This window comes from Leptonychotes weddellii, chromosome 5, assembly GCF_054177405.1.
Source record: "Leptonychotes weddellii isolate Sample4059 chromosome 5, ASM5417740v2, whole genome shotgun sequence".
NCBI classification, from domain to species: domain Eukaryota; kingdom Metazoa; phylum Chordata; class Mammalia; order Carnivora; family Phocidae; genus Leptonychotes; species Leptonychotes weddellii.
This window is the reverse complement of record NC_138373.1, coordinates 103,371,335-103,396,507: the sequence shown is the minus strand read 5'-3', so window position 1 is coordinate 103,396,507 and position 25,173 is coordinate 103,371,335. Positions and strand designations below refer to the sequence as shown.

General features: G+C 47.3%; 1 protein-coding gene across 3 annotated transcripts in view; it reads right to left on the bottom strand.

Annotated features, from left to right (window-relative positions):
• Positions 1 to 6,142: 6,142 nt before the first annotated feature.
• The window catches only part of SLC4A8 (solute carrier family 4 member 8), a 79,977-nt gene continuing 60,946 nt past the window's right edge, over positions 6,143 to 25,173 (bottom strand). For 2 of the 3 annotated variants that reach the window (XM_081821690.1, XM_081821691.1), the window contains exons 23-25: positions 21,604 to 21,695; positions 19,747 to 19,842; positions 12,949 to 18,357 (exon numbers count right to left, since the gene is read on the bottom strand). In XM_081821690.1, coding sequence (XP_081677816.1) covers positions 18,345 to 18,357; positions 19,747 to 19,842; positions 21,604 to 21,695 — 201 coding nt within the window. In that variant the 3' untranslated portion in view covers positions 12,949 to 18,344. Of the gene's footprint in view, positions 7,413 to 12,948; positions 18,358 to 19,746; positions 19,843 to 21,603; positions 21,696 to 25,173 lie in introns of those variants that run through there. The other variant, XR_014145700.1, reaches the window with a different exon arrangement.

Sequence of the window (25,173 nt, the reverse complement as noted above, 5' to 3'; positions counted from 1 at the left end):
ATGTCGTTGTACCCAATTAGCATAGAGTTGCGGGTTAATGCTACCTCCAAGTCGGGCCATGCGTTCATTTAACAAAGCTAATGAGCATCTTCTGTGTGCTTTCCTGGGAACACGAAAATGGACACGATAGACCTGGGTTCTGTCTTCAAGGCGTTTATGGTCCAAACTCATGACAGAGCAGTTTGGGGACTTTGGCGTGTATAGGATTCTTCTGGAACAACAACCCATTCCACAGGGAGGCAGGGAAAAGAGAGGACCATGGAGTAAAGATAACAGAGGTGTGGGTGAGAAGCTCCTATATATAGGGTCAGCTCTGCCCTTTGAACCTGCTGCTGCAGACCCCGAGGGACCTCCTGTGGCTTGTTTGAGGCACTGGAGATTTGCTTGGAGCAAGGCTGCCTTCTGAGAGAAAGGGCAGCCAGGGAATGTCAATGCTGAGTCCACATTTGTGCATCAAACACGTATGTGGCAGCTACTGTGAGCCAGCCATAGCTTCGGGCACTTTCTAGATATTAGCTTACCGCTACCCCTCGACCCCGCTCACAGCTCCCAGCATGCCCGTGCTGCCCTGCGCACTGTGCGTCCTGGGGAAAGCAGCAGGCTGCACTTGCTGTCCCCCCGAAGCCCCTTCTGGATCTAGATTTCTTATTCTCACATGCCCACCAGCTTGGCCCTCCGTGCCAGGCTCACATTGTCCTTGGCCTCTCCCTAACCAGTCCCTTTGCTTCTGTCCTTAGGGAACTCCTCTCTTTTGGGAACATACTTCCCTATATTATTGAACTTTTCTACTAATGCTTCTGGCACTTTGCCCCCACGGAAGCCGGGCTTTCCCCGGACACCCTGATTCCCAGTTCAGGTAATCAGTGAGCCAGTGACAGAATCAGTCTGAAGTCTGAGGCAGTAGTAACTCAGACAGAATCGGTCTGAAGTGTGAAGCTAGGGCAGTAACGAGGGGGGAAACAGGGATTCAGGGGCGGGTCACCAGGTCCCAGAGTCACATTTCTGCGGGTGAGAAGAGGTGAGGACCTCTAAGCCACGTGCCAAGGGATGATGGACCAAGGGGGTGACAGGTGGAATTGCAGGCACTTGGAAAACCCAGAGCCACCATCAGCCCATAGGCTATCTTTGTGCAAATCTGAAAAAGGTGTTCTTTCTTCTGCCCAAACACAGCCGTGTTAGGGCACAGTTGTGTGTGTGATCTTGGCTAGTGGAGTTCCAGCTCGAATTCCCCCTTTCAGCTGAGCCCCTGACAGAGCAACAGAGTGGCCCTGGGAAGCCCAGGGGCAGGAGGGGCAGCCCCATCTCTGTTCTCCTCCCCAGGAGAGACCAGCAGACCCTGCGAACGGGGGGCTGGCAAACTTGTCCGCCCCCAGCATCCCATTCCAAGGGGCACGGCAGACACAGCGGTGGGATTTTGGCTGCAGTTGTTTTCAGAGTCTGGTGCCCTGGGAGGGTTCTCCCAGGAAAGAAAGACCTTGGGACCACGTCCCAGGACAAGCAGGAATGAGGAAGGTATAGGGCTCCAGCCTAACACTGGGGTCCCATGGCTGCTGGGAGCCAAGAATAAGGGAACCAGGCAGATCTCCACGCCATTACTCTTGGTCCCCCCCGCACTCAGCCCACCCTCCTTGGGACCCAAGTCCCACAATGCCAGCCCCTCAGATTCTCTTACTCTCCATCATTTCTGTCTCTCTCAGCTCAGCATCAGCTCCATTTGCACGCAGTAAGTGCCTGTGGATTAAATGCACAGACCCATTCTCTCTGTGAATGGCATTGTGTGGTATTTATGTACCACAAAATAAACTATAAATACATATCATGTACTTTGTGTTGTAGCAGAGTAATTTCAAATATATTATAAAGCGATAGGGACGGAGGTGACCTTAAACTCGTTGAAATGCAACATCTTCTCTTTCCAGAGAAGGAAACTGATACTGAAGTAGGGAAATGTCTTAGCCAGGGTCACGCAGCTGGTGAGCGGTAGAGCTTGAACCGAGAGCTGGGGTGACAGCCGGACGGGGAGTGGAGTCTGGGCCTGGCATGCAGGGAGAAGGCTCACTAATGCTCCAGGCCTTGCCCTTGCCCCTCTCTCGGGGTACTGAAGCACAGAAGCACAAAGGGCGACCCTGAATATGAAATAATAGGAAATATATATTGGTTTCTGCTCCTGGTTCCTGACACAGAGCTCTTAAAATGTTTACAATTTCCTGAGTGATAGAAGCATCTGACACACATCTCCTAAATCCCTTGGAATTTCCCAGGTGATTGGAGCATATTTTGTTTCTAATGAGGTGACTCTGGTGGGTCCTGGAGGGCTCCTGGATGGGGGGTGGTCACCAGAGAGACCAAGCCATGATGAGAAGCTTGGATCTTTCAGCCCCAAACCGCCCCCCATCCTCTAGAACGGGGAGAGGGCCTGGAAATGGAGTTAATAATTGATCACAGCTAAGTGATGAAGTCTCCATAAAAATCCCCAAAGTACAGGTTCATAGAGCTTCCAGGTTGTGAACACATTCACCTACTGGGAGTGGGGCACACCTCAAATCCATGGGGACAGAAACTCCTGTGCTCAAGGCCCTTCCAGACCTCGCCCTATATATCTCTTCATCTGGCTGTTCATTTGTATCCTTCAAAATATCCTGCAAAATAAATTGGCAATAGTAAGTAAACTGCTTTCCTGAGTTCTAGGAGCCACTCCAGCAAATTATCAAACCTGAAAGAGGGGGTCAAGGGAACCTCTGGTTTGTAGCCAAGTTGGACAGACGTTGTGGGTAACCTGGGGACCCACTACTTGGCAAGTGGCACCTGAGGTGTGTGTTGGGGACCGGGGGTGGCAGTCCTGTGGGACTGAGCCCTTAACCGTGGTGTCTGTCCTAACTCCAGGTGTGTGGAAAACCCACACGTCTAGCGTCAGGAGCATTGTGACTTTGAATAAAAAAATAGAAGAGTTTTCCCTACTCACCGACATGCTTCATCCTGGCACAGAAAATAGCCTCTCTTCTCCGTCATGTGAATCTCAACAGAGAAGGGGAATGTTGCTCTCCAATAAACTGGTAGGTAGGGGGGCTTTCCCTGAAACATAAAGAAATACCCCAGAATCTGGGCACAGATTTTCCAAATTTCAAAATGATTCTTGAACTTGCTATTGACATGCACCTGCACTGTGCTCAAACAGCAGGTAAAACGCTGACAGCTATCAGTTTCTCCAGACTGGAGAAAAGTTGTGCTTTTTGGGACAGGTTCTGTTCAAGCCCTGGGGGCTGATGAAGATTCTGGGCTACCCCTACCTGTTTTGGAGGAGGTGCTCTGTCCAGTGGGGACACTGAGCCGGAGATCCCGTGGTTCTGCCCAGAGAGGCTCAACCACCTCAACTCGACCAAAACCAAGAGGTCCCAAACCATGACCCATGCAGCAAATGGGCATGCGCCTCCCCGGCTGGGGGCTTATCTGTTGGTACACTTGGGGAAAGCACTTAGTTGTATCAAGAGTCTTGCAAATTGCTATGTTCTTTTAGCTAATAATTTCCTTTGTCAAATCTATTCTAAACAATGTGACATACAGAAAAAATTATGCACAAAGATGTTTGTCACAGTATTGATAATAGTAGGTAAAAAATTAACAACACATTTGTCCAGCAGTAGGGAATTAGTTACATAAATCATAATATATCCGTGGTAGGGTATTATCCAGTCATTAATGATGTTTGCAGTGACTTTCTCATGACGTGATAGTGGTAAAAAAAAAAAAACAAAACCAACAGCAACAGATTCAAATTGTACATTCAGCATGATTTTAGTAGTATTAAAAGAAATACGATCAGAAAAGACTGGAAGGAGATAAAACAATGTTAGCAATGGTCCCCTTCAGTGGCAGAATTATAGATTTATTGAGTTTTGTCTTTTTGTACTCTTTCGTGTTATTTGTCTTTTCATACTATTATACTGGGTTGTAGTGAGCAGAATCATCAGACGGCCCCTATGATTCCTGCCCCCAGTGTCCACACCTTTGTATAATCCCCTCTCCTTGAGCGTGGGTGGAAGCCATGAGACTAGGGGCAAGTGATTCTGACCAACAGACTACAGCAAAGGTGAGCAGATGTCACTCTGTGATTATGTGACATTATACGGCAAAGGTTAGGAATTGCTCAGATGTCATTAAAGTTGACTAGTCTAAGGTAGTAGGCATGAAGGAGGAGGGCACGTGATGGAATGAGCACTGGGTGTTGTATGCAACTGATGAATCACTGAACTCTACCTCTAAAACTAATAATACACTATATTGTTAATTAATTGAACTTAAAAAAAAAAAAAGTTGACTAGTCTAGCTGGCGCTAAGGTAATCAGAAGGGAGGTTATCCTGGGTGGGCCTGACCTAATCAGGTGAGCCCTTAAGAGCAGGTCTAGAGGTTTGAGCTGCTCTCCTGCTGGAACTTGAAGGCGCAGTCCATCATGTTGTAAAGTGCCTGTGGAGATGAGTAGCCTCTGGGAGCTGAGGGCCACAGTCCATGGCAAGGGACTCAATTCTCCCAACCATTTGAATGATCTTGGCAGAGGAGGATCTTGGAAGAGGAGCTGAGCCTCAGATGAGACAGAAACCTTGGCAGACACCCCAGTTACAGCCTGTGGAGGCCCTGAGCCGAGGACCAGACGGCCATGCCCAGACTCCTGAACCACGGAAACTGGGAGTTAAGAAGTGTGTCATTTAAAAGGTTGTAGTAACTCGTCACACAGCAATGAAACATGAGTACATTTATACTCCTATGTGACTTTATAATTTTCTGTACCTTCTAAATATTTGGTATGAGCGCTGTCCAATGGAACTGTCTGCAATGATGGAAATGCTCTCCTCTGTGTTGTCCAATGCACTCACTGCTAGCTGCGTATGGCCACGGAGCTCCTGAAAAGCGGGCGGTGTGACCGAGGGACTCAATTTTTAAATTTTTAATTTTAATTATGTTTAAATAGCTGCACATGACTAGTGGACAGCATCTTTGACAATACAGTTCTGTGATTTCCTTTTATGGTAAATTTTTAAGATCTGACCCGTGAAACAAACTGCAGGTAAATGTCCACTCTGAAAAGAGAGGGTGTAAAATGCACAAAGCTGGGCAGGAGGCAGCAAGGACAGCACTAATGGGCTCCAGGGCCCAGAGTGTTCCCACCTCTAAAAAGGAAATAAGAATAATTGCTCGCAGGCAGCTTCGAGGATCAAATAAGATGCCGTCTGCAAACAGGCTGCTGGGAAGAAGGAAGCTGGGCCAATCGGTTCCCTCCAGCGCAGGACAAGCTAGTGGAAGAAGAGCTGCTCTCTGGGGACCTCGGGCTCTTTCTGACCCAGATGGTCTAAGCAAAGGAGAAAGGAAGGACAGGCTCTGCTCCTGCTGTGGGGTCCCCAGGGCCTGTCCTTGCGTGGGTCCACTCATTCCTGCTCAGAGACACCCGGGCTTCCCATCCTAAGGCACTGGCAGAAAACTTTCTTTCTGGATTCACTCTTCTGGCTGAGTTTAGGGGAATCGAGGCCTTTCCCCAAATGGAATCAGACCACTCCAAGGTAGCTCATGGCCCTCGGGAGCTGGAGTGAGGGTGGTAAGAATGTCTTCCTCTGAATGTCTTCCTTCTGTGAATATACACAGCCTCCCTGCGGGGGACAGGCAGGGAGCAGAATGCAGAGTAGGAAAAAGCATGTTTAGTATTATGAAATAATTTCATATCTGGATAACAAGCATCAGTTTAAAAGGCTTAAGAAAGCCTCCTCTGGAGGTTCTGGGACATAAGAGTAATGAAGTAGAAAGAGGAAAGTGCTTCGCAGTCATATCTACCACCTAATAGCTGGGTGATCTTGGGAAAATTACTAAGCATCTCAGAGCTTCAGTTTCTTTATCTATAAAATAGGAATAATTCTACCTACTCTGCAGTGCCCCACGGAAGGTATGTCTCATTTGAAACTGCATACAGCCCAACAGCATCCATCTACCTCATGCGATTCTGATTCTGTGGTGAGGCTGAGAGCAGGAGGTAGAAGGGAGAGAAGCTGGAGACAGGGGAGGGCTCTGCTGGGCATGCACCGCGAGGGCCCATGCGAGCAGGAACCAGGCGAGCCCTGGAGCCGGGGGTTGAAGAGGACGAGGCCCCATGCTGTCCCTGAGACACGACAGCCCTTGTTGGCATGTTTGCCCCAGGTGAGGGGAGAATGAGGCTGGAGAGGTGGGGAGGCGCTGTGCCAGAGGGGCAGGGGGTGGGCAGGACGAGACCGGAGGCAGGGCAACGATCAGCTTCCAGCACCTGTGCAGAGGGGCAGCAGTGAGAGATTTGTCATGTCGCTGGCGGCAGCCTGATGGGAGGGCTAGACGGGTCCCTCCTTCCTCTGACGGTGTGCCGGCGTGACGAAGACTCCAGTTGCAGGGATTGATCTGCAAGGTCCTAGTGTTGTCTGGGGCTGTGGCCATCACGCCAGCAACATAACGCAGGTTCTTTCTGGTTGGATTTTTCCAGTAACTCACTACAGGCTGCACAAAGCGGAGTCCGTGACCTAGTGATGATATGAATGGATCTGTGTTCCCTTCTCCAGGCAGGGGATCCGAGGCCACAAACCCCTGGCTTTGCACTTTCATCAATGTCAATATAGCAGATCCAGGAGACCACCGATAAACATGGGAACCAGTCTGCCCCGGGAGGGTCCCTGAATGTCTAGGTCCTGTGAGGGACTCCTTTCCCCTGGTGCCACTATCTAAAGCTTTCACCCATTGGATTCCAGACTGCAACCTACTTAGAGCCTCCTAGATGTCTCTGGTCCTGAGCAATTCCTGCCCTCATTATGGACTCAGGGGACATCGAACTCAGAAGAGAGCTAAGAAACTAAACATGAACCAGTGATTATACTGATGAAGAACCCAGAGACCAAGAAGGAAACTGAAGCTAGTCAAGAGCAGAGTCAGGACTCAAACCGCATCTCCTGACTTCCCCTTTCCCAGGCCATGTGACAACCATGAGACTGGGGTCCCTGCCAGTAGTTTTTCCAGTTGCTCATCCTGCTGGGGAGATCAGCCCCCTCCTCAGTGGCATGTGCTCACCTATGTCACCCTCTTCTGGGCTGGTAGCTCCATTGAGTTTGTCCACCACTGTGTCCTAAGCACGGGGGACGGTGCTCGGCACCACCATTATTTGTTGAACCAGTAAGCAAGTTGGTGTAGATATGGCCAAACCAAATTAGTCGACCCTCAAAAAAGTGGTCATTTGGGCCTAGAAGACTGGACAGGCTGAGCCAGTGTGGTCAGAACAATGCACAATGATGTGGTTTTGAGCATGAATGTGCTTTGGACTCAGAAGGACCTAGGTCTGAATCTTAGCTCTGCCATCTGCCGGCTGTACGTCATCAGGCAAATCACTGAACTTTCTTCACCTCAGTTTCCAGACCTGTTAAAAAGAAATAACAATACTTACCTCAAAGAGCTGTTATGAGAATTCATTGAATTGTACATTTAAAGCCCTTGGCCCAGAGACTGACCTATGCTAAGCACTCAAGGTACGGTAGCTTTTTATGTTAGGGATGCTTCATGAGCAGAGATGCCAGCTCTGCCCATACCTCCTGCTCGGAGCAACCCCCACTCACGGCCTCTGCTGTCTGCGTGACCTTGACATTGGACACCACTGGTTGGACCAAGGTAGGGAATTGGTAGTAAAGGTCAACCTGTTCCATCCTGTTCTTTGGGGGACATGGGCCTCCAGGCAATTGCCGCCTTGTAATGAACCCTCTTCCTCTGGCACACTGGAGGGGCCAAGGCAACTAGTCAGCTTTGGGAATCCATCGGCACAGGGGAGGGCGCCTTGACGCCGGGAGAAAAGGCTCCTTAGCCCCGATCAGGATGGGTGGCCACCAGCCCGTGGGGTGTGGGCCCAGCAGGTCGGCAGTGGCTGATGGAGGCAGCAGCAAGGGCAGGGTCTCGCTCGGCGGTGGCCGCAGCACAGAGTGCTGGAACTGGGGTCTGGGTTGCAGAGGTTGTCACTGAGGTTACCACGCTCACGAGCAGACAGGAGTCGGCTCTGGGGTCTTTTAAGAGTCTGGAGGTCCTCTAATAGCAGGTGGGGGGCAAGGGACTGTCAGGAAAGTACCCTCTTATGTCATTCTGGAACCCTATTTTTTTAACCCAGACCCATGTAACCTGGGACCCATGTAACCCAAAGACGCAGCCCCGAGCAGCGGGCACTCCCGGGGCTGAGGCCCCATCCTCATGCTCGGCCTCGGGAGCAAACAACCGCATCCCACTCACTCTCTTCCCCGCACCGTTTTCTCCGTCTCCTCGACTCAGACATCTGTTCTCCACCCACTCCTTCATCACCACCCTCCCATCTCTCATCCTCCTCCCAGGTAACATCGTCTGTCTGCAGCTCGCGCCCTGTCCCTGTGGCAGAGTCATGGGCCCTGGCGTCCATCCTCCCACACCTGCAGCTCTCCTGACACATGGCCCCCCTGCACCCAGGGGGCGGCTCCAGCGCTGGGCACCCCCTCCCCCGGCTCCTGGGGCAGCGAGTTCCAGGCTGGGACACCTTTCGCTCTAAGTCCTATCACTGAGCCCAAATCGGCCTCCTTGGAAGAGAGGTTGTCCTGCTTGTGTCCTCTGAAGCTCGGTCAGACAAGTCTCTGACGACAGCTTTTCTCTCAGACGTGTGATGTTAGAGAGATGTTCCCTCCACCTGCGCACCCCGCCCCCTCCCGAGTCAGTGACTTTTGTTCCTTCAGGTCATCTCCCTGGTCTGCCCTTCGTCTGTCACGAGTGCCCTGGCCCTGGTCCGGAGCCTCCCCGCCTCGGTCCCAGAGCCCTTCCTCGCTGCCACAGGACGCAGTTCTCCACACCACAGCAAACATACATCTCCCTCCTGGTAGTGGCTCGGAGCCTATAGGAACTCCTCGCTCCTTATCCCGGGCATTTAAGGTCTTCTTTCCTGTGTGTCCAATTTTATGTGCAATTGCTTCCTTACACAAAACCTTTAACAGCAAGCAAACCAGCCAGATTCACCGTCTGCAGAACATTCCATCAGTACTCCTGCCTCTGGGACCCGGTCTACACCCTCTTCTTTCCCTCCTCCAATACTGTCTTGTCTTTGGAGGCCTCCCTGACTTCTGAGGCTCTGCGAGGGTGCCCTCCTACGTCCCACAGAATCCACGGTCCTCACCACTGTGCTTTACATATGCTGTCTGATTTTCTAGATGACTCCAATCCTAGGTCCTCTGAGGACTCTTATTCCCACACAGCCTTCCTAGGACAATGACGAGATAAACCCAGCTGCCAGGGCTCCCGAGGCCTCTTCCCCGTTTTCTTTGACTGTCTCTCTCAAGGGCATGCTTTGGGCATCTCTGTTTTTCAGCAGCGTCTGAAGAGGGCACGGTCCTCTCCTTGGGACCGGGTACACGGAAACCACAGCCCCCCTGCGCCAAATGTGGGGAGAGGGATGCAGTGAATTCCAACGAAACAATTTGACGGCCAACAGTTATTTACTCTGGTTCCCAGCAGAGAGATCAGTTTAGGTTCTTCGCATCTTCACAATGCACCCTGAAGTGCTTCTTGTGAGGAAACTTTCCCGGGATTGCCCAGGAGCGGTTACAGCTGCCCTTGGTCATTCATTTAAAAAAAAAGCTTGTGTCCCTGGCCACAATTTAGGCACTCTTACTGGAACACTGAGTTCATTTTCTCAACTTCTGCTATTTATAAGCAATGTAACTGTTATGTTCTCTAATTTCCTATTTATCGAATGCTTTTATTTTTCAGTAAGCCTTCTTACTTTTCTTTACTCGTGAACGTGTGTGTTTTAGATGCAGAGCCCATGGACAGGAGCCTTATGCACCTGGCAGAGTGCAAACTGAGGGCCAGGGCTCAAAATCAGTGCTAGAATCATATATCCCGAAGTTACTAGAAAACTTACGATTTTGCCTGGAGAGTCGAGGCCTGGGCATTGTCTTTATCCACTGTGTCTATTAAGGAAATCAGGTGATTATAACTCATTCTGTAATTTCTGAGAGTGGGGAGAGGCATTGGGGACTATGGTAATAATAAAGACATGGCCATTACCCTTACGGGCTTAGGAACACCCTGGTCACTCTGCCTCTCCTCTCTGGACCTAGGGAGCATACACCCGAACAAGGACTGATAAATACCTTACACTGGGCAAGCACTCCAAAGCCCCAAATGAAAGGCTCAGGTGGAAGCTGGGTTGGAGAACATGGCTTAGGCCAGGAAGCCCAAGCGAAGCCTCGTTCTTCCCAGAAGTTAATGCCTATAAAGACCCCAGACAAAGGTTACAGTGCTGGGACTCCTTTATGCTTGGCCCCAGGGCCCCATTCTACCACCTACTGCAGAGCCAAGGGTTGGAGGAGCAAGCGAAGGGAGGGCAGCTGCTGCGAGAGGGCACGGAGGGCACACGGGGCCTGCCTCCCCATGCTTGGAATTCATTTAGCCCTCCCCACTGGCCCTATAAAGTGGGTGGCGCTGTCGCTGCCATTCTGCAGTGAAGAAACTGGGGCACAGACGAGACAGGTTGCCCAAGGTCACACAGCTGTCGAGGCAGAGCTGGGACTTGAACCCAGACAGGCTTGTTCCTGGTTTAGCTGTTATGAACAAGGCTGCTTGCGAAGAGCCTCAGTCTCACCCCCTTAGCCTCCTGTCCGCAGCTCTGTGCCTCCCTCCGTCAGTGAGCCCCGGGCCAATGACACTGGGGAGTGTGCTTGGCTAAGGACATTTGGGGCAATGGCTGAAGAAGGGAGCAGTGCGCTAGCTTGCACTTTTTTCTTGCAAGTGTGTGCCTGTGTGTCCCTGTAATGAAACACAACCACGAGGTAAAAGGGGTGAATTTGTGGCCAGGTCTGTAACCTGGGGATCAACCTTTGGACATCACTAAGCTGTCCAGACACGTCAATCACTGTGTCTCTGGGGCCCTTGTCTCCTTCTCCGAGGGACTGACAAGTCACAGCTTCTGCTGAAGGAGCACCCCTTGACTGCCATACTTTTTAACTGCTTGCATTTCACGCTCTCCCTGTTGGCCCAGGCACGGCTCCAGACCGAGAGGCCCCTGATCCAGAGGCCGGTCAGGGACCTACAGTGTGGCCCGCCAAGACACCAATTACATTCTCGATCTTGGGATTCTGGTTTTGGAAATGGCGAGGCAGTGAGGGTGAATGAATGTGGAGGTGGCTAAGGCTGTGACAGGTCAGGCTTTAACGCTGCAGAAGGGCTACTGCGTGGAAGGACATTTACACGGTCAAGGCTGAGGAGGAGCTGGCCGGGAGAGACTCAGACGCTGGAGAGCAGGGTCAGACCATGGGGATGCACCGTAGCAGGGAATGCTCAACCCTACCTGAGTGTGAGAATCGTCCGGAGAGAAATTAACAAATATTAGTGCCCACACTTGTCGCCAGAGCCTCGATTTAATTGGTGTAGAGTAGGGACCAGGCACCAGTAGGTTCAAAATCTCAGATGAGTCTCCGGTCAAGGTGGGTGGAGAACCAATGACCTTTGGCGAGGTTCCCGCTGCTAGCAGAATCCTAATTCTGTACAAGTATTGGAGCTGGGCCCCAGCCCCGAGAATAAAGCCTCATTGGCCCAAGCTGAACGAGGTCATCCCATCCCTGTTTTCCCATCCTAGAGTCAGGGAGGTGGCTCAGTTCTGACCACTGACGTGACGGGGTCGGGGGGTGTCTCTGGGAATAATTTTCCCCTTTAAAAGAGAGAAGCTGGAGAAATGCCCTTCTCTCTTCCTGCATTTGGCTGATGTGATGCCTGGAGCTTCTGGAGCCATCTCGTGACGACTAGGAGGGGAAAACCCAGGATGCTGCAGAGACTGTAACCAGAGTCCTGATGTGATGGCTGCTGAATTTACCCCCCCACCCAGGAACCCCTCCCTCCAGATTTCTCGTTCCTTACCTGTGTGCTCACTGCATGCCAGGTGCCATTCTAAGTACTTTCCATCTATTACTTAATGGGATCCTTCACAGCCCCGAGGCCAGTCCTCTGGACATGAGAGTGCTCAGTGCTCCCCGACATGAGAACCGGCCCGTGCCCTGCACCAGCGGCCTTCCCATCCACTACCCCGACTCAACACAACTTAAGCATGTTTTTCTGAGACAAAGTGGCATATCGTGTATACTGTCAGGGTATTTAAAAAATAGCCCAAAGATAGCAAAAGTCCTGAGAGCTAGTGAGTTCTAGGTCTACAGCCCAACTCGGCTTGGGTCCCTTGATAAAATATCCACACTGTGCTCCATGTTCAGAGTGCTTTTGGGTGATGCCTTTCTAGGAACTCCATGAGGCTTGCTGACTGCCTCTCCCCGTGCCCCTGCCTCTCCCCACCTCACCGGCCTCCCTACTCTTACTCCATTGCCTCCCTCTTCCCCTTTTCTCCAGGCTTCCAACAGATGGATTTGGGAAGAAGATAAATAGGGCACCCCTCTCCCCCCAAAACTCAAAACACTCCTGAGTGACAGCAATTTTTAAAATCTGGATTTTTTTTTTAAAGGGAGGAATAACTTTTAAACAAATTTTATTTATCTTTAAGTAATCTCTACACCCAGCGTGGGGCTTGAACTCATGACCCCGAGATTAAGAGTCACACGCTCTACCAACCAAGCCAGCCAGGTGCCCCTGAAATCCGGATTTCTAGGCAGCACAGAGTCCTTCAATATTAGCAGTTGCTCTCAACAGTCTGGTTGTTATCTCCAAAATGGGCTGTCTTTTCCTGCTGACCTGTCCGCCCACCCAAACAGACGTCTAGGCAGTCCCTTTCTTCGCCAAGGACTGTGCAGGGTCTGCACCAGGGGGGTACACATGCCCCTGTCAAGGCACGCCCAGCAGGCAGCCCACCCTTTCTCCCAACTGTCTTCAGGACTCTCTTCTTCCACGTTCTGAAATTGGTCCGCATCGGCCCGGCCCCTTGGTTCAGGCTCAAAAAAATACCACAGGTGTGAAGAGTTTACACAGACTTTATTTTTCCCCCACTGAGCACAGGAAGGCCTGGGCAGAGGTGCCACAGTCGCCTGCCCTGGTTCACAGACGCAGACCGCAGGACTCGGGGGCAAGGGACAGGGTCCTATTCCTACCACAGATTGCTATGGGATTATCACAACACGTTTGTTCTCGGGTCTATTTACACCGTGGAGTGTGGAGAGGGTACATTTCTTACACTAAAAATATAGATTCTGGAATCTCTAAAACAAAAATATCTCTATCTCTACATGAGACCTACTAGAAAGAAGAGCATAGAAAACCAGGGGAAATGTACCAGCATCTCAAGCTGTCCCCTTCCGTGGGAAGGGTGTTCTGCTCTCCACCTGATGCCATTAGCTCCGGGCAGCCATATCTAACCAATCACACAGACAGACACGGATACACATGAGGGAGGCTTATCATCTTGGAGGAGTGAATACGGGAGACAGGAGTGGGGAGGATTTTGGCCTCTTTTGCAAAAGGAGTAATTGCACATTCAGTTTGGTACTTCTGTTTCCAACATCGTTGCCTGTGTGAGAACCTGCCTGCTGGAGCCATTCGCGATCCCGCTAAGAGAAGCCTAAGCTCTGCTGATGTCTGAGGGGCTTGGAAGAGTGCTGGGGTGGGGTGGGGGGTTTCTCTCTCAGGAAATATTAATGCCATCAGCTAGAAGAAGAAGTCCTGTGTTCTCCAATGCTGAAAGTGGGTTAGGTTTAAGACAAATGCTATCCCTTTTCTTTTCAGAAGGATCAGAAACCATTCCATTCCCTTTGAGCACAGAACCTCCTAAAGGAATTATGCCTATGGATGAATCATTCCACTTTCTGACTTTTCCTGTTGAAGAGATCCACATAACACTCCTTTCCTCTTTTCATGCTTCACGCAGTGATATGGTTCCTTCACACCTCTTTTGGTTATGAAAATTAGCCTCCTTTCCAGTAAAGAAGTGTTAACTGAGTCGACTGCCCATTCTCTACAATTAAGGTACGAGAACAAGGGCACCAAGAATCAAAAAGAATAGGTTTGGTAGAAAAACCACTCTGGTTTGCTTTTGGGGTGTCTTTTCCTGTTTACCCTGAAATATGGATGAGCTTGAGGGTTTGAGAATCCTTAGTCCCTCACACCAAGTAAGGAAAATAATCATAAAATTCCCTTTCCGAGGAGCCCCAGAACCGTCCAACCACCTCACCTCTCTCACCACCCTTGATTGGTGGTGGTTTTGAGGACCCCTGACCGAGAACGTCAGCCCTCCAAGGAGAACTTGAAAAACCAGGCAGAAAGGAGAAGAAAGGCTGCCAGAGAAAGCTGAGTCAGTAAAAGGGGCAGAACTTGGAGGATGCCTCATTTGGCCGGTCGGGGCCCCCAGGAAGGATTTCTACGTCATGGAGGCCTGACAGCTGCAACCAAAAGAAAGTCAGGAAGGCTGAGAACATGCAGTGCAGGGTTCCTGAATGTCCTGCCAGGATGTGGCTTGGGAACCTGAGAAGTCCGAGGAAAATGCAGTGACAAACTAGAAAGACTGCTTAAAAGTCCTAGGAGGAGGTGCTAACACTCTTGCAGAAGAAGAAATTTAGAGAAGCTGATATAGTAGCAGAGAGAACAGAGTGGATGGGACTTCTGATGCTAGTTAAAAGGAAAGTCAGGGGCGCTGGGGTCACACCTTCTCCTATGCTTCAGGAAAACATAGAGACTCAGAACATAGACAGTGAAGTTGATAGAGAAGATGCAGGGAGAACAGCTGATTACTCCACTAAGAGGGAAGTCTAGAGAGCTGAGTAAGTAGAAAATTAAGTAAAACTGAGAATTGTCTTTTCTGGATGACCAGAAAGCACAGATTCCTAAAATCAGAGACCTCTTGAAGGTCACCATTGTCATAGCCTGAGATGTCAACCCCGCCTGAGACTTAGCATTTACCAGACTTTTATCAAACATTTATGACTAGTTTAAAAGCCAGTTACAACCCAGACAAAGAGAAAGAGCAGCTATTCACGCCACCTTTTGAAATAAATGGTTCACTACCTCTCTATCCCAAAGGCAAATTTATACGACTGAGGAGGTGGGGACAGGAGCTGTATGCGTAAAGACCAGATCTCCTGATGATCCCATCATCAGAAGTTGGAAATCATATATAGTCACAAAGAGCTAGCCTGCGTTTTATGCAACCAAACAGATTTGGCAAGTTCACGGCATATTGCTGGTCTTCCTTGTTCTCTCTAGACCAACCCTTCCCCTCAAAGTCATGAGCTAGGAAGTAACCCAACCACCCCGCAACACCCGTTCTTACCACTAGAACCAAGATTTCACCTACCATCACTTTCTTAACCCCCTGGCCTCCCTCCCTTCCTACCTCAACACGACCAGCCCATCAGGGCACTGGCCTGCCAATACTCAAACCATTCCCGAAATCTCCCTTGTCATAAAAGAGGCGGACTGCCTCTCTGGCCCAAGCAAACTACCTGCCTTGCTTTCTACCCCTAAGTCAGTTTCTCCTTAACATTGAGTTTAAACACCTTTTCCTATAGACTAATCTGCCTATATTTGTCGTCAAGCTATTCTTATCAGAGAACTCTAAGAAACCCTAGATAGGAGAATGATCATATTTTTTTATGTCCCTCCAGCTTAGGTACACAAAGCTATTTAATAACAGCAAGGACATCTTATGGGCACACTTGCATTTGTCGATGAACATACATGAACACACACACAGACTCACCTCCACTCCCAGTTCCCTACCCCAAACACTGCCCAACCTGCCTCTGCCACCATGGCCACCATGGCCACCAGCCACAGACGTAAGTGAGGACGCATTCGGGTAGGACTGGGGTTGGGCGTTTGGTGGGAGTTGGGAAAAGAGAGACAATAAGAGTAGGGAATGGTTTCTACCACTGAGATGCAGCAGAAATGAGGCTGGCTATTGCTTGAGAAAGATGTAATGGCCTGAAAGGATTGGCAACAGTCTTCCAAAGTAACTAACATTCCTAAGGCACAGGAACCTGGGAGGATCTGGCTCCGGAAGGACTGGAGGTACACACATGGCCCTGTGACTGCCCTGCACACAGTTAACGAAGACAGGTTTTCTGCTCTCGAGAGGCCTAGCATACACAAGGCATCGTGAGACATCGACCATTAGGAGAGAGGTTTTTTGAGTGATGCTGTCACCTAACTTGTTGTATGAAAGGCTTTCCCCCGCCACATTCCTTACAGCTGTGCTGAGGCTCGGGGAACAGGAGAAGCAGTCACCAACCTGCCCCCACAGGGGTGGCAGGAAAAGATAGGAGGGGCAGGAGGGAGGAGGAAAGTGGGAGTGCTCTCAGGGAACAAGGAAGACGAAGAAAGAGGCAAGCTCAAGGAAGTAGCCAGAGAGAGAAAGGGCAAGTCAGCAGGAGAGCTCTTCCTATTGACAGGTTGCCTTTTGATTTTTCTACATTAGGTAGGTAAATGGGTACAATCATTACATTTCTCCCAAAGTGATAAAAGGTGAAGCTTTGGCTTGCAGAGATTTTAATGCCCATATAGTTCAAAGATGCATGCCTGTTCCCGTCTGCACCATATAAAGGGAAGCCAAGGCTGTCCCTAAAACGGCCGTGTGAGCAGAAATCCGACAAACCAGGAACAATACCCACAATTCAAAGGGATATGATTTTGACGTTTGAAAGCAGCGTGGCGCCCGGCCCACAGGCAGTGGTATGGCCGCGCGTAGCTGCCCGTTTACAGCCAGCATCCGTTCTGAGTGGTTGGCGTCCATTCTGTACCAGTTGTTCAATAGTCTGAAAATCATCTGTGTATTAAAATAGGTGAGGTTCTGGGGGTGGGGAAATGTTCAAGAAATGCAGGGTTCCTTCAATTTCAAAGGTCCTCAGAGTAAGACTAGACTGCACAGATGTATTTTAAGAGTCGAAGGAATGCGAAATTCAACAAAGTTTTGTCACCAACTCTTCACCTATAAAAGGAGAGCATCCGTGGGAACATCCCACTGTACAAAGGTTTTCCGGAACGGAAAACTGATGTGATCCAATTCCCTGGGTACTGACACACTTACTCATCACGTTCTGTTCACAAAAGAAGGGAAGACCTAGACACACTGGAGCCCAAACCCTTGATACTCATCACAAAGGAGAAGAGAAGAGAAAAACTATAAATACAGTTTTCAACCAAATAACAAAATTAATTTCACTACTTACAGTTCATTTCCCAGTGTGGCTTTTTACATCTGAGAGCCAAAACATTTGTCAACCAAAAGAAACTCATGATGATGGAGAAACCACATGGCTGAAGGTGGTTTTGGTCCATTGAGTTGATGATGGTTCGCTACTAAGGCAGCTAAGGAGACATTACGTAAGCACTTGGATCTCTCCTGGAGTGGAATCAGAATGTATCCTCAAGAGACAGCAGCAAAACATGGATGTTTCCACAACATGGCCAATAAAAACACCTTATCTCCCTTTCTACTCACAAACAACTATTATCAAATCTTTCCCAGATGTCTAGAAAGTAGACACTATGACAAATCTTCGGGCTAGGAAGCCCTTCCTGGTGTCTAAACCAACTCCTTCCGTAGCTACTGAAGCTCATTCTCTTAGCCTATCCTCAGTGAAACCAAGAGAAGCTGCTCATCCTCACTTACCATTACTGATTTTCCCCTGAGCTTTTTCCTGTGTGAGCTACACAACTCCAGTGTCCCTCGTGGCCCTGCCATCATCCAAGGTTCTCGCCAAGTTATGCGGGCTGCTATGCTAGCGAGTGATACAGACGCGCCTGGGGCAGAGGCATCTTCTGGCTGCGGTGGTGGGCCCTGCCAATGCCCAGGTCGCTGATCCTCCTAGTGGCAGACCCTCCCGACAGCCTCTGGGTCTGACCAGCCTCCCCCAGAGGAGGCATCAAACCAAGTCCTGCCTCACAGCCTGCAGATTCTACGGGACTGGAGAGCCTTCCCTTTTCTCTCTGCTCTCCTCCTACTCCCCCGCCCCATCCTTTAGGAAGAGGGAGCTCACTGAAGGAATCCTCAGTGGCAGAATGGATCCATATGGCTCTGCACGCCAGCAGAGAGTTTCAGAGAAAATGTCTGGAAGATGGGAAGCTGGGTCTTCACGGGTGGCAGTTCTGAAGAGAAAGAGAAAGGAAGAAGAGAAGTACCAACAAGAGGTGGTCTTCTGCTTCCACGTTCACATCTGGTGACTGGCTGCCGGTATGGGGATGGCTGGCTGCCCTCCAACGCACAGCACGGGTAACTGAATGCTTCGGCATGGCTTTGACATGACCGTGGACAGGGCCAGACTTGGTCTTGCTTTTTCTCTGAGAGACTCAACATCCTCTCTGTAACCAGAACTTCCCTGAGGCACCTCACGGCCCAAATCTTCCTTCCCAGCAAAGACTTTTAGTTGAAGAGACTGAATAAAAGTGTTACAATTAGACAAAAAGGGAACACATGATTCATTCCTGCTTTTAACACAATACTTTGAAGATGTCACCACAATTTGGATCTGGCTATATTTTAAGTTCATTTACAAGTAGACTAGTTCTCGACTAAAAATAACCATGTGCGTTATACATTTCGACAGCTGCCTGGATTTTCCTCTGAAGGAAACAAGATTCTTTATTTCACTCACATTCAGCACAGATTTATTTTAACCCATTCGATGAAGAAACAGCCTACCAATACCACCCACTGGTGACTGTGACTTTTCAAAATACTTAGTACTTCAGCTTCTCCTCAGAACATTCTTGTAAGTGAGGCAGTTAGTCATTATTATCTCCATTTTACTGCTGAATAAACTGAGTCCCAGAAACAACGGCCTGCCAGGTTATACACGGAATGATGGCTAGACCAGGTCCCCTAAATCCTAGCCTACTGCTTTTTTTCTTCCTTAACTAGAAAAGTTGCCTTTAATATAGACCTAAGATTTTGCCTTTAGTTAACTGACTTCTTCAATTAAAATGGTGTTGGGACTAAATTATTCAAGTGATTTGGGTGCATAGCCTACCTCAGTGAAGGCAAAGATGCCTCAAGTCCTTCCATTTTCTTCAGTAAGCTGATGAAAATTGATCTATGTATTGGCAAATGATATACAGAATTTTGTTTCCCAAATAAGAAAACTGTGATAATATTTCAAAATCTTTTCTTGGCAATAATTCTCATTATGGAATGAGTTAAATGTCTGTATCAATACTATCGACACTCTGCACATTTTAGCCACTTTCCAGTTTGTGCGGTTACAGTAACCAGGGAGATTTTGAAATGGGAACTTTTAACGGTTATTTTTTTCTTTCTTTTCTTTTCTTTTTTTTTTTTTTTTGAGAGAGAGAGCACATGCACGAGTTGGGGGAGGGGCAGAGGGAGAGGAAGAGAGAGAATCTTAAACAGGCTCCATGCCCAGTGCAGAGCCCGACCTCATGACCCTGAGATCATGACCTGAGCTGAAACCAAGAGTCGGATGCTTTCACCGACTGAGCCACCCAGGCGCCCCTGAAATGGAAACTTTTAGAAAGAGGATTAAGGTGACTAAATAAATAAAGTAAATTTACATCCCCAAATAATCCCATCCTGACTTTGGGGCTGTGTAAATGGGCAGCTGCAAACAGCACATCTGTTCAAATAGTGAGAAAACATGTTTCCTTTCCTTAGGCTTCTAGCAATTCTCGTGGGGTTAGCAGCAGTCCCAGAAGTGATATTTTTTAGATAATTCACTTTTGCAACTAAGATATATTTCACTTTCGACATAATTGTTATTTTTAAAAGCCAGAAATAAATAAAAACCAACAATTATAGTTCTCTTTACCTCTTTTCCTTTGTGTTTCCAGAGTTCATACTGAGAGCTTTCCAGACTGTAGTTTTAGGCATTTCATCAGATATATTAATCTCAGAGGGGTCACATCTGAAATCAATGTTTAGGACAGTAAATGTAGGACATACAAACATAAGACATATCTCAGTCTGTCACGATTACCACGCCACCGGATGGGAGAGAGTAGGTCTGACGGAGCTCAGCTGACAGCTCTCAGCAGCACCAGGAGCCAGGTGGTTGGAATGTACAGGGGCAAGGTAGCCCACTCGGTGCTGCTGAGGACTGGGCGAGGGTACCAAGTGGAGGGCAGCTCTTCCCCCACAATCGTGCCCTCCTTCAAAGGGCCCCTCTGGGGGTGCTGAGGACAACTTGAGGAGCTACCACCTACTGAGTGTTCGCTGGTGCCAGGCTCACCATGTGCCCGGCAGTGTGCTAATAAGCATTCCTCATACGCTTTCTCACATACATGGCCAAAAGTTTTCCATTTGTAGTTTACAAAGGATTCTTACAATCTATGATCTTAACTATCAGATCAGAAATTATTCACATCCTCATTTTGAAAGCACAGGAACCAAAGCTCCCAGAGCTAAGTGATTAATCAAGGTCAGACGTCAGTAAGTGGAGAATCAAGGCCTTGAATCCAGTCCTTGGTCTCCCAGCACCCCGGAGGACTGGGAAATTTTCTACAAAGCGGACAGTCTCATTTTGAAAGGCCAGAAGAGGAGGCAGCATCCCAGTAGAGAGAGGACACTGCTCCTACTTTGCTGCCAGAGAATTCAGAGTCTATGGCTACTTCCTTCACGACTTGTAGAAAGCTTATTAAGGTCCAAAGATTCCATTTCTTTGGGGTCAGTCACACACAAAAAGTCAAACTCATAAGAACAGACAGTAGAGGGATGCCTGGGTGGCTCAGTCGGTTAAGCGTCTGCCTTCGGCTCAGGTCATGATCCCAGGGTCCTGGGATCGAGCCCCGCATCGGGCTCCCTGCTCCGCGGGGAGCCTGCTTCTCCCTCTGCCTCTGCCTCTCTCTCTCTCTATCTCTCATGAATAAATAAGTAAAATCTTTAAAAAAAAAAAAAAAAAAAGAACAGACAGAAGAATGGTGGTTACCAGAGGCCGGGGAGTAGGGGAAAAGGGAAGATGTGGATCAAAGGGTACAAACTTGTAGTTATAGATGATCACTGGCAGAAGTAAGGAATTTGGGGGACCCCAGCTTAGTTTCCCCTTGGCTCCTAGGACCCCAGATGCCATGAGTCAAACTGGAGGGGCTGCCTCTGCCCCTCACCAAAGGCTGGCCAAACATGTGAATTTCACGCCCCCCCCAAGCTGAGAACTCTCTGGAAACAAAGGCCATATCCTATTCATCTCTGGAAAATGGCTAGAGGAAGGAGAGGAGCACTGACCTGAAGAATACAAAGACTAGGGTTTGACTCTTAAACTTTCTGCTTAGCAGCGTTGTGACCTTGGGCAAATTACCCCAAACCCTCCAAACCTCAGTTTCCTCATTGTACAAACATGGATAACAAGGCTTACATCAGAGAATTGTTGTGAAGATTAAAGGAGAATACGTAAGTCAAGCTTCTAGCACATTCCTAGCACGGAGAAGGCGCTCAGTACGTGGGCTCCCTTACCCCTGTTCTGGTGATTCCCAGCACCTGGTGTGATGCCCGGCACATAGCAGGTGCTCAGGAAACCATGAAAGGAAAAGGTACTTTCCCAGGTTGGAGCTGGGAGACTGAAGTTTAGCTCTTCATACCAGCAGCTGCATGTGTGACCACCCCCCACCACAACGCCACATGTTTACAGAATAACCAAAACAGTGATCTGCCTGGTGTTTGGGGAGTTTTTTACCTGAAACTGTTGTTCTTTCCAGGACTACTTAGTAACTTCCTGCTCTCTAAGGGGAACTTGTCTCCCCCCATTTCTAACATTTTCTCAGCCTCCTGCAAGAGAAGACATTATTTTATCTTAGACCAAGTAAAACCATGAATCTACACCACCCATATTTCTCTCACCACAATTTCTACCTAATTTCGCTCACATTTATTTTGAAAGAGTATACTTCTGTTCTTTCATAGATTTGGCTCATTACCAAAAAAGACACAACCAGATCTTTGTACCTATGGAATAGTATTTTTTTAAAAGAAGAAAGAAAATGAATCTGAATAAACCTCTAGAGCCAACTACCAATTTACTAGAAATATAGGGGACAGAAGAACATGCTGTTAAATGACACCAAGGGACACAGTAAAATCTGAATGGTGGAAAATCCTACAGGTCACAAACCTAGTTTCTTCAACAAAAAGAAAAAAAAGATACAAAGGGCCCCCTAAAGAGATTTAAGAAACATATCAACCATTGTAATATATATAGGTCTTATTTGGATCCTGATTCAAATAGATTGTTAAAAAATTAATATGGCAATTGGGGAAATATGAATACTGACTGCTCTTTCTACCTTTGGGTATGTTTGAATATTCCATAACAAAATGTTTTTTAAAAAAATAATCCCATCGGGCGCCTGGGTGGCTCAGATGGTTAAGCATCTGCCTTCGGCTCAGGTCATGATCCCAGGGTCCTGGGATTGAGTCCCACATCGGGCTCCCGGCTCAGCGGGGAGCCTGCTTCTCCCTCTGACCCTCTCCCCTCTAATGCTGTTTCTCTCTCTAAAAAAAAATAAATAAAAATCTTTAAAAAAAAAATAATCCCATCAATTCAAAGAAAACCATTACAGAGGAAAAAATATGTACAAAGATGTTTAAAGTAGTATGATTAGTAATAAGTCCTAAAACAACTATAAATTTTAACAAAGGAAGTTTAAAGTAATTATGAGAAAAAATTATAGAATATTATGCAGTCATTAAAACAATAAATATGATTGTTTATTATACAGACATATAGAAACATGAAAGTGTCTTATGAAATCAAGTTGAGGGGGGAAAATCAGAAAAAAATTACCTCCCCCCCAAATAAACAATTATTACAGTTACATGAAAACTATGTTAAGGACTTAAGGGCGCCTGGCTGGCTCAATTGCTAAGTGTCTGCCTTCAGCTCAGGTCATGATCCCGGGGTCCTGGGATTTAGCCCCGCATCGGGCTCCCTGCTCCACGGGAAGCCTGCTTCTCCCTCTCCTGCTCCCCCTGCTTGTGTTCCCTCTCTGGCTGTCTCTCTGTGTCAAATAAATAAAATCTTTAAAAAAAGAAAAAAGAAAAATAATAAAAAGAAAAGAAAAGAAAACTATGTTAAGAACTTAAAGAGAACATAAAGTAATGAACATAAATATTGGATGCTGATATGAAATTTTGGGGTGAAGTCTTCATTATTTTTCTTTCATTTAGTTTTCAAAATGACTTTATGAAGTAAAACATGTATTAACAAATACGTGTTTACTTTAGAAATTTTGGAAAATAAGGGGTATAATGTTTACTGCCCACCCCAAAATTAACATCCAAAGAGATGCTTTGATTCTCCTCCCAAAACTGCTTAATAAATAGCACAACCACTCATCCAATTGTTCACTCCAAAAATCTAAGACTTGTCCTTGATTCTTCTCTTTCACCTATGCTCATTATACATTAGCAAAACCTGTCAGCTCTCTCTTCAAAGGAAGTCCCCAATCCAGCTGCTTCACCACCTCTCCCTTAGCCTCGGCCACCTTCACCTCTTGCCTGAGCCATTGCCACAGACTTCTAGCTAGTCTCCCGCTACCTCTCTTCCCTCCAGGCTCTTTGGCTTTCTCATGTTCTTTAACCACACCAAGCTCATTCCTGCTTCAAAACCTTTGCATCTGCTGTACCCCTGGCCTGGAATGTTCCTACTCCCAGATATTCTCACGGCTTGCCCTCACTTTATTCAGATTTCAGATGAGATGTCTCCTTACAGTCATCCCTGATCACCCTAAATAAAGTAACTCCCTCACTCCTTATGTTCTTCTTCAAACATATCACTACCTAAAATTTTATATAAATCAGTAAATAAATGTATGTATGTATGTGTGTATGTATATACGTACGTAAAGAGATATTATGGGTTTGGTTCCAGACTACCACAATAAAGCAAGTCAAATGAATTTTTTGGCTTCCCAGTGCATATAAAAGTTATGTTTACACTATACTGTAGTCTATTTGGTGTCTAAAAACAATGTACATGCCTTAAGTAAAACATACTTTATTGCTAGAAAATGCTAACCATCACCTGAGCTTTCAATGAATCATAAACTCTAAACACAAATCACCATAACAAATATAATAATAATGAGAAAGCTTGAAATATTGCAAGAATTGCCAAAGGATGACACAAAGACACAAAGCAAGCAGATGCTGCTGGGAAAAGGGCGCTGACAGATTCACTTGACACAAGGGTGCCACAAACCTTCACTTTGTAAAGAACATAATATTTATGAAGTGCAATAAAGTGAAGCACAATAAAATGAGGTATGCCTCTGTGTGTCCACGCATGCGCACACATGTGTATATATAATTTTTAAATTTTGTTTATAGAGTTTTGGGACACTTGAAAGCTTCACATTTTATGTAGGGATTTCTATCAATCTTCTATTTAAAGTTTTCCTCCATTGCTTCTGTGATTATAATTGTTAAAATTCATTTAATAATAGAAAACAGACACATGTAATAGACTTGGGAGCCCAGAAATATGCCCAAGCTTATATGGTCAACTGATATTCGAAAAGGGAGCCAAAAATACTCAGTAGAGAAAGGATATCCTCTTCAATAAATGTCGCTGGGAAAACTGGATATTCACGAGCAAAAGAATGAAAGTGGATCTCCATCTTACACCATTCACAAAAATCACCCCAAAATGTTATTAAAGCTTAAATGTAAAACCTGAAACACTAAAACTCCTAGAAGAAAATAGAGGGAAAAAGTCCTTTGACATTGTTCTTGGCAATGATTTTGTGGATATGACACCAAAAGCACAAGCAACAAAAGCAAAAATAAACAAGTGGACCAATATCAAACTAAAAAGCTTCTGTGCAACAAAAGAAATGAGCAACAAAATGAAAAGGGAAACCATGGAATGGGAGGAAACATCTGCAAACTACATCTCTGGTAAGGAGTTAATATCCAAAATATACAAGGGATCCATACAACTCAATGGCAATAATAATAATAGTAATAATAATAATAATAATAATCCAATTTAAAAATAGCCATTTTTCCAAAGAAGATACACAAATGGCTGGAAGGTACATGAAAGGGTGCTCAACATCACTAATAATAAGTGAAATTTAAATCGAAACCACAAAGATATAACACCCCACACCTGTCAGAGTGGCTATTACCAAAAAGAGAAGAGGTAAGTACGGGCAAGGATGCGGAGAAAGGGGAACCCTCTTGCACTGTTGGTAGGAATGCAAACTCATGCAGCCACTCTGGAAAACAGCATGGAGACTCCTCA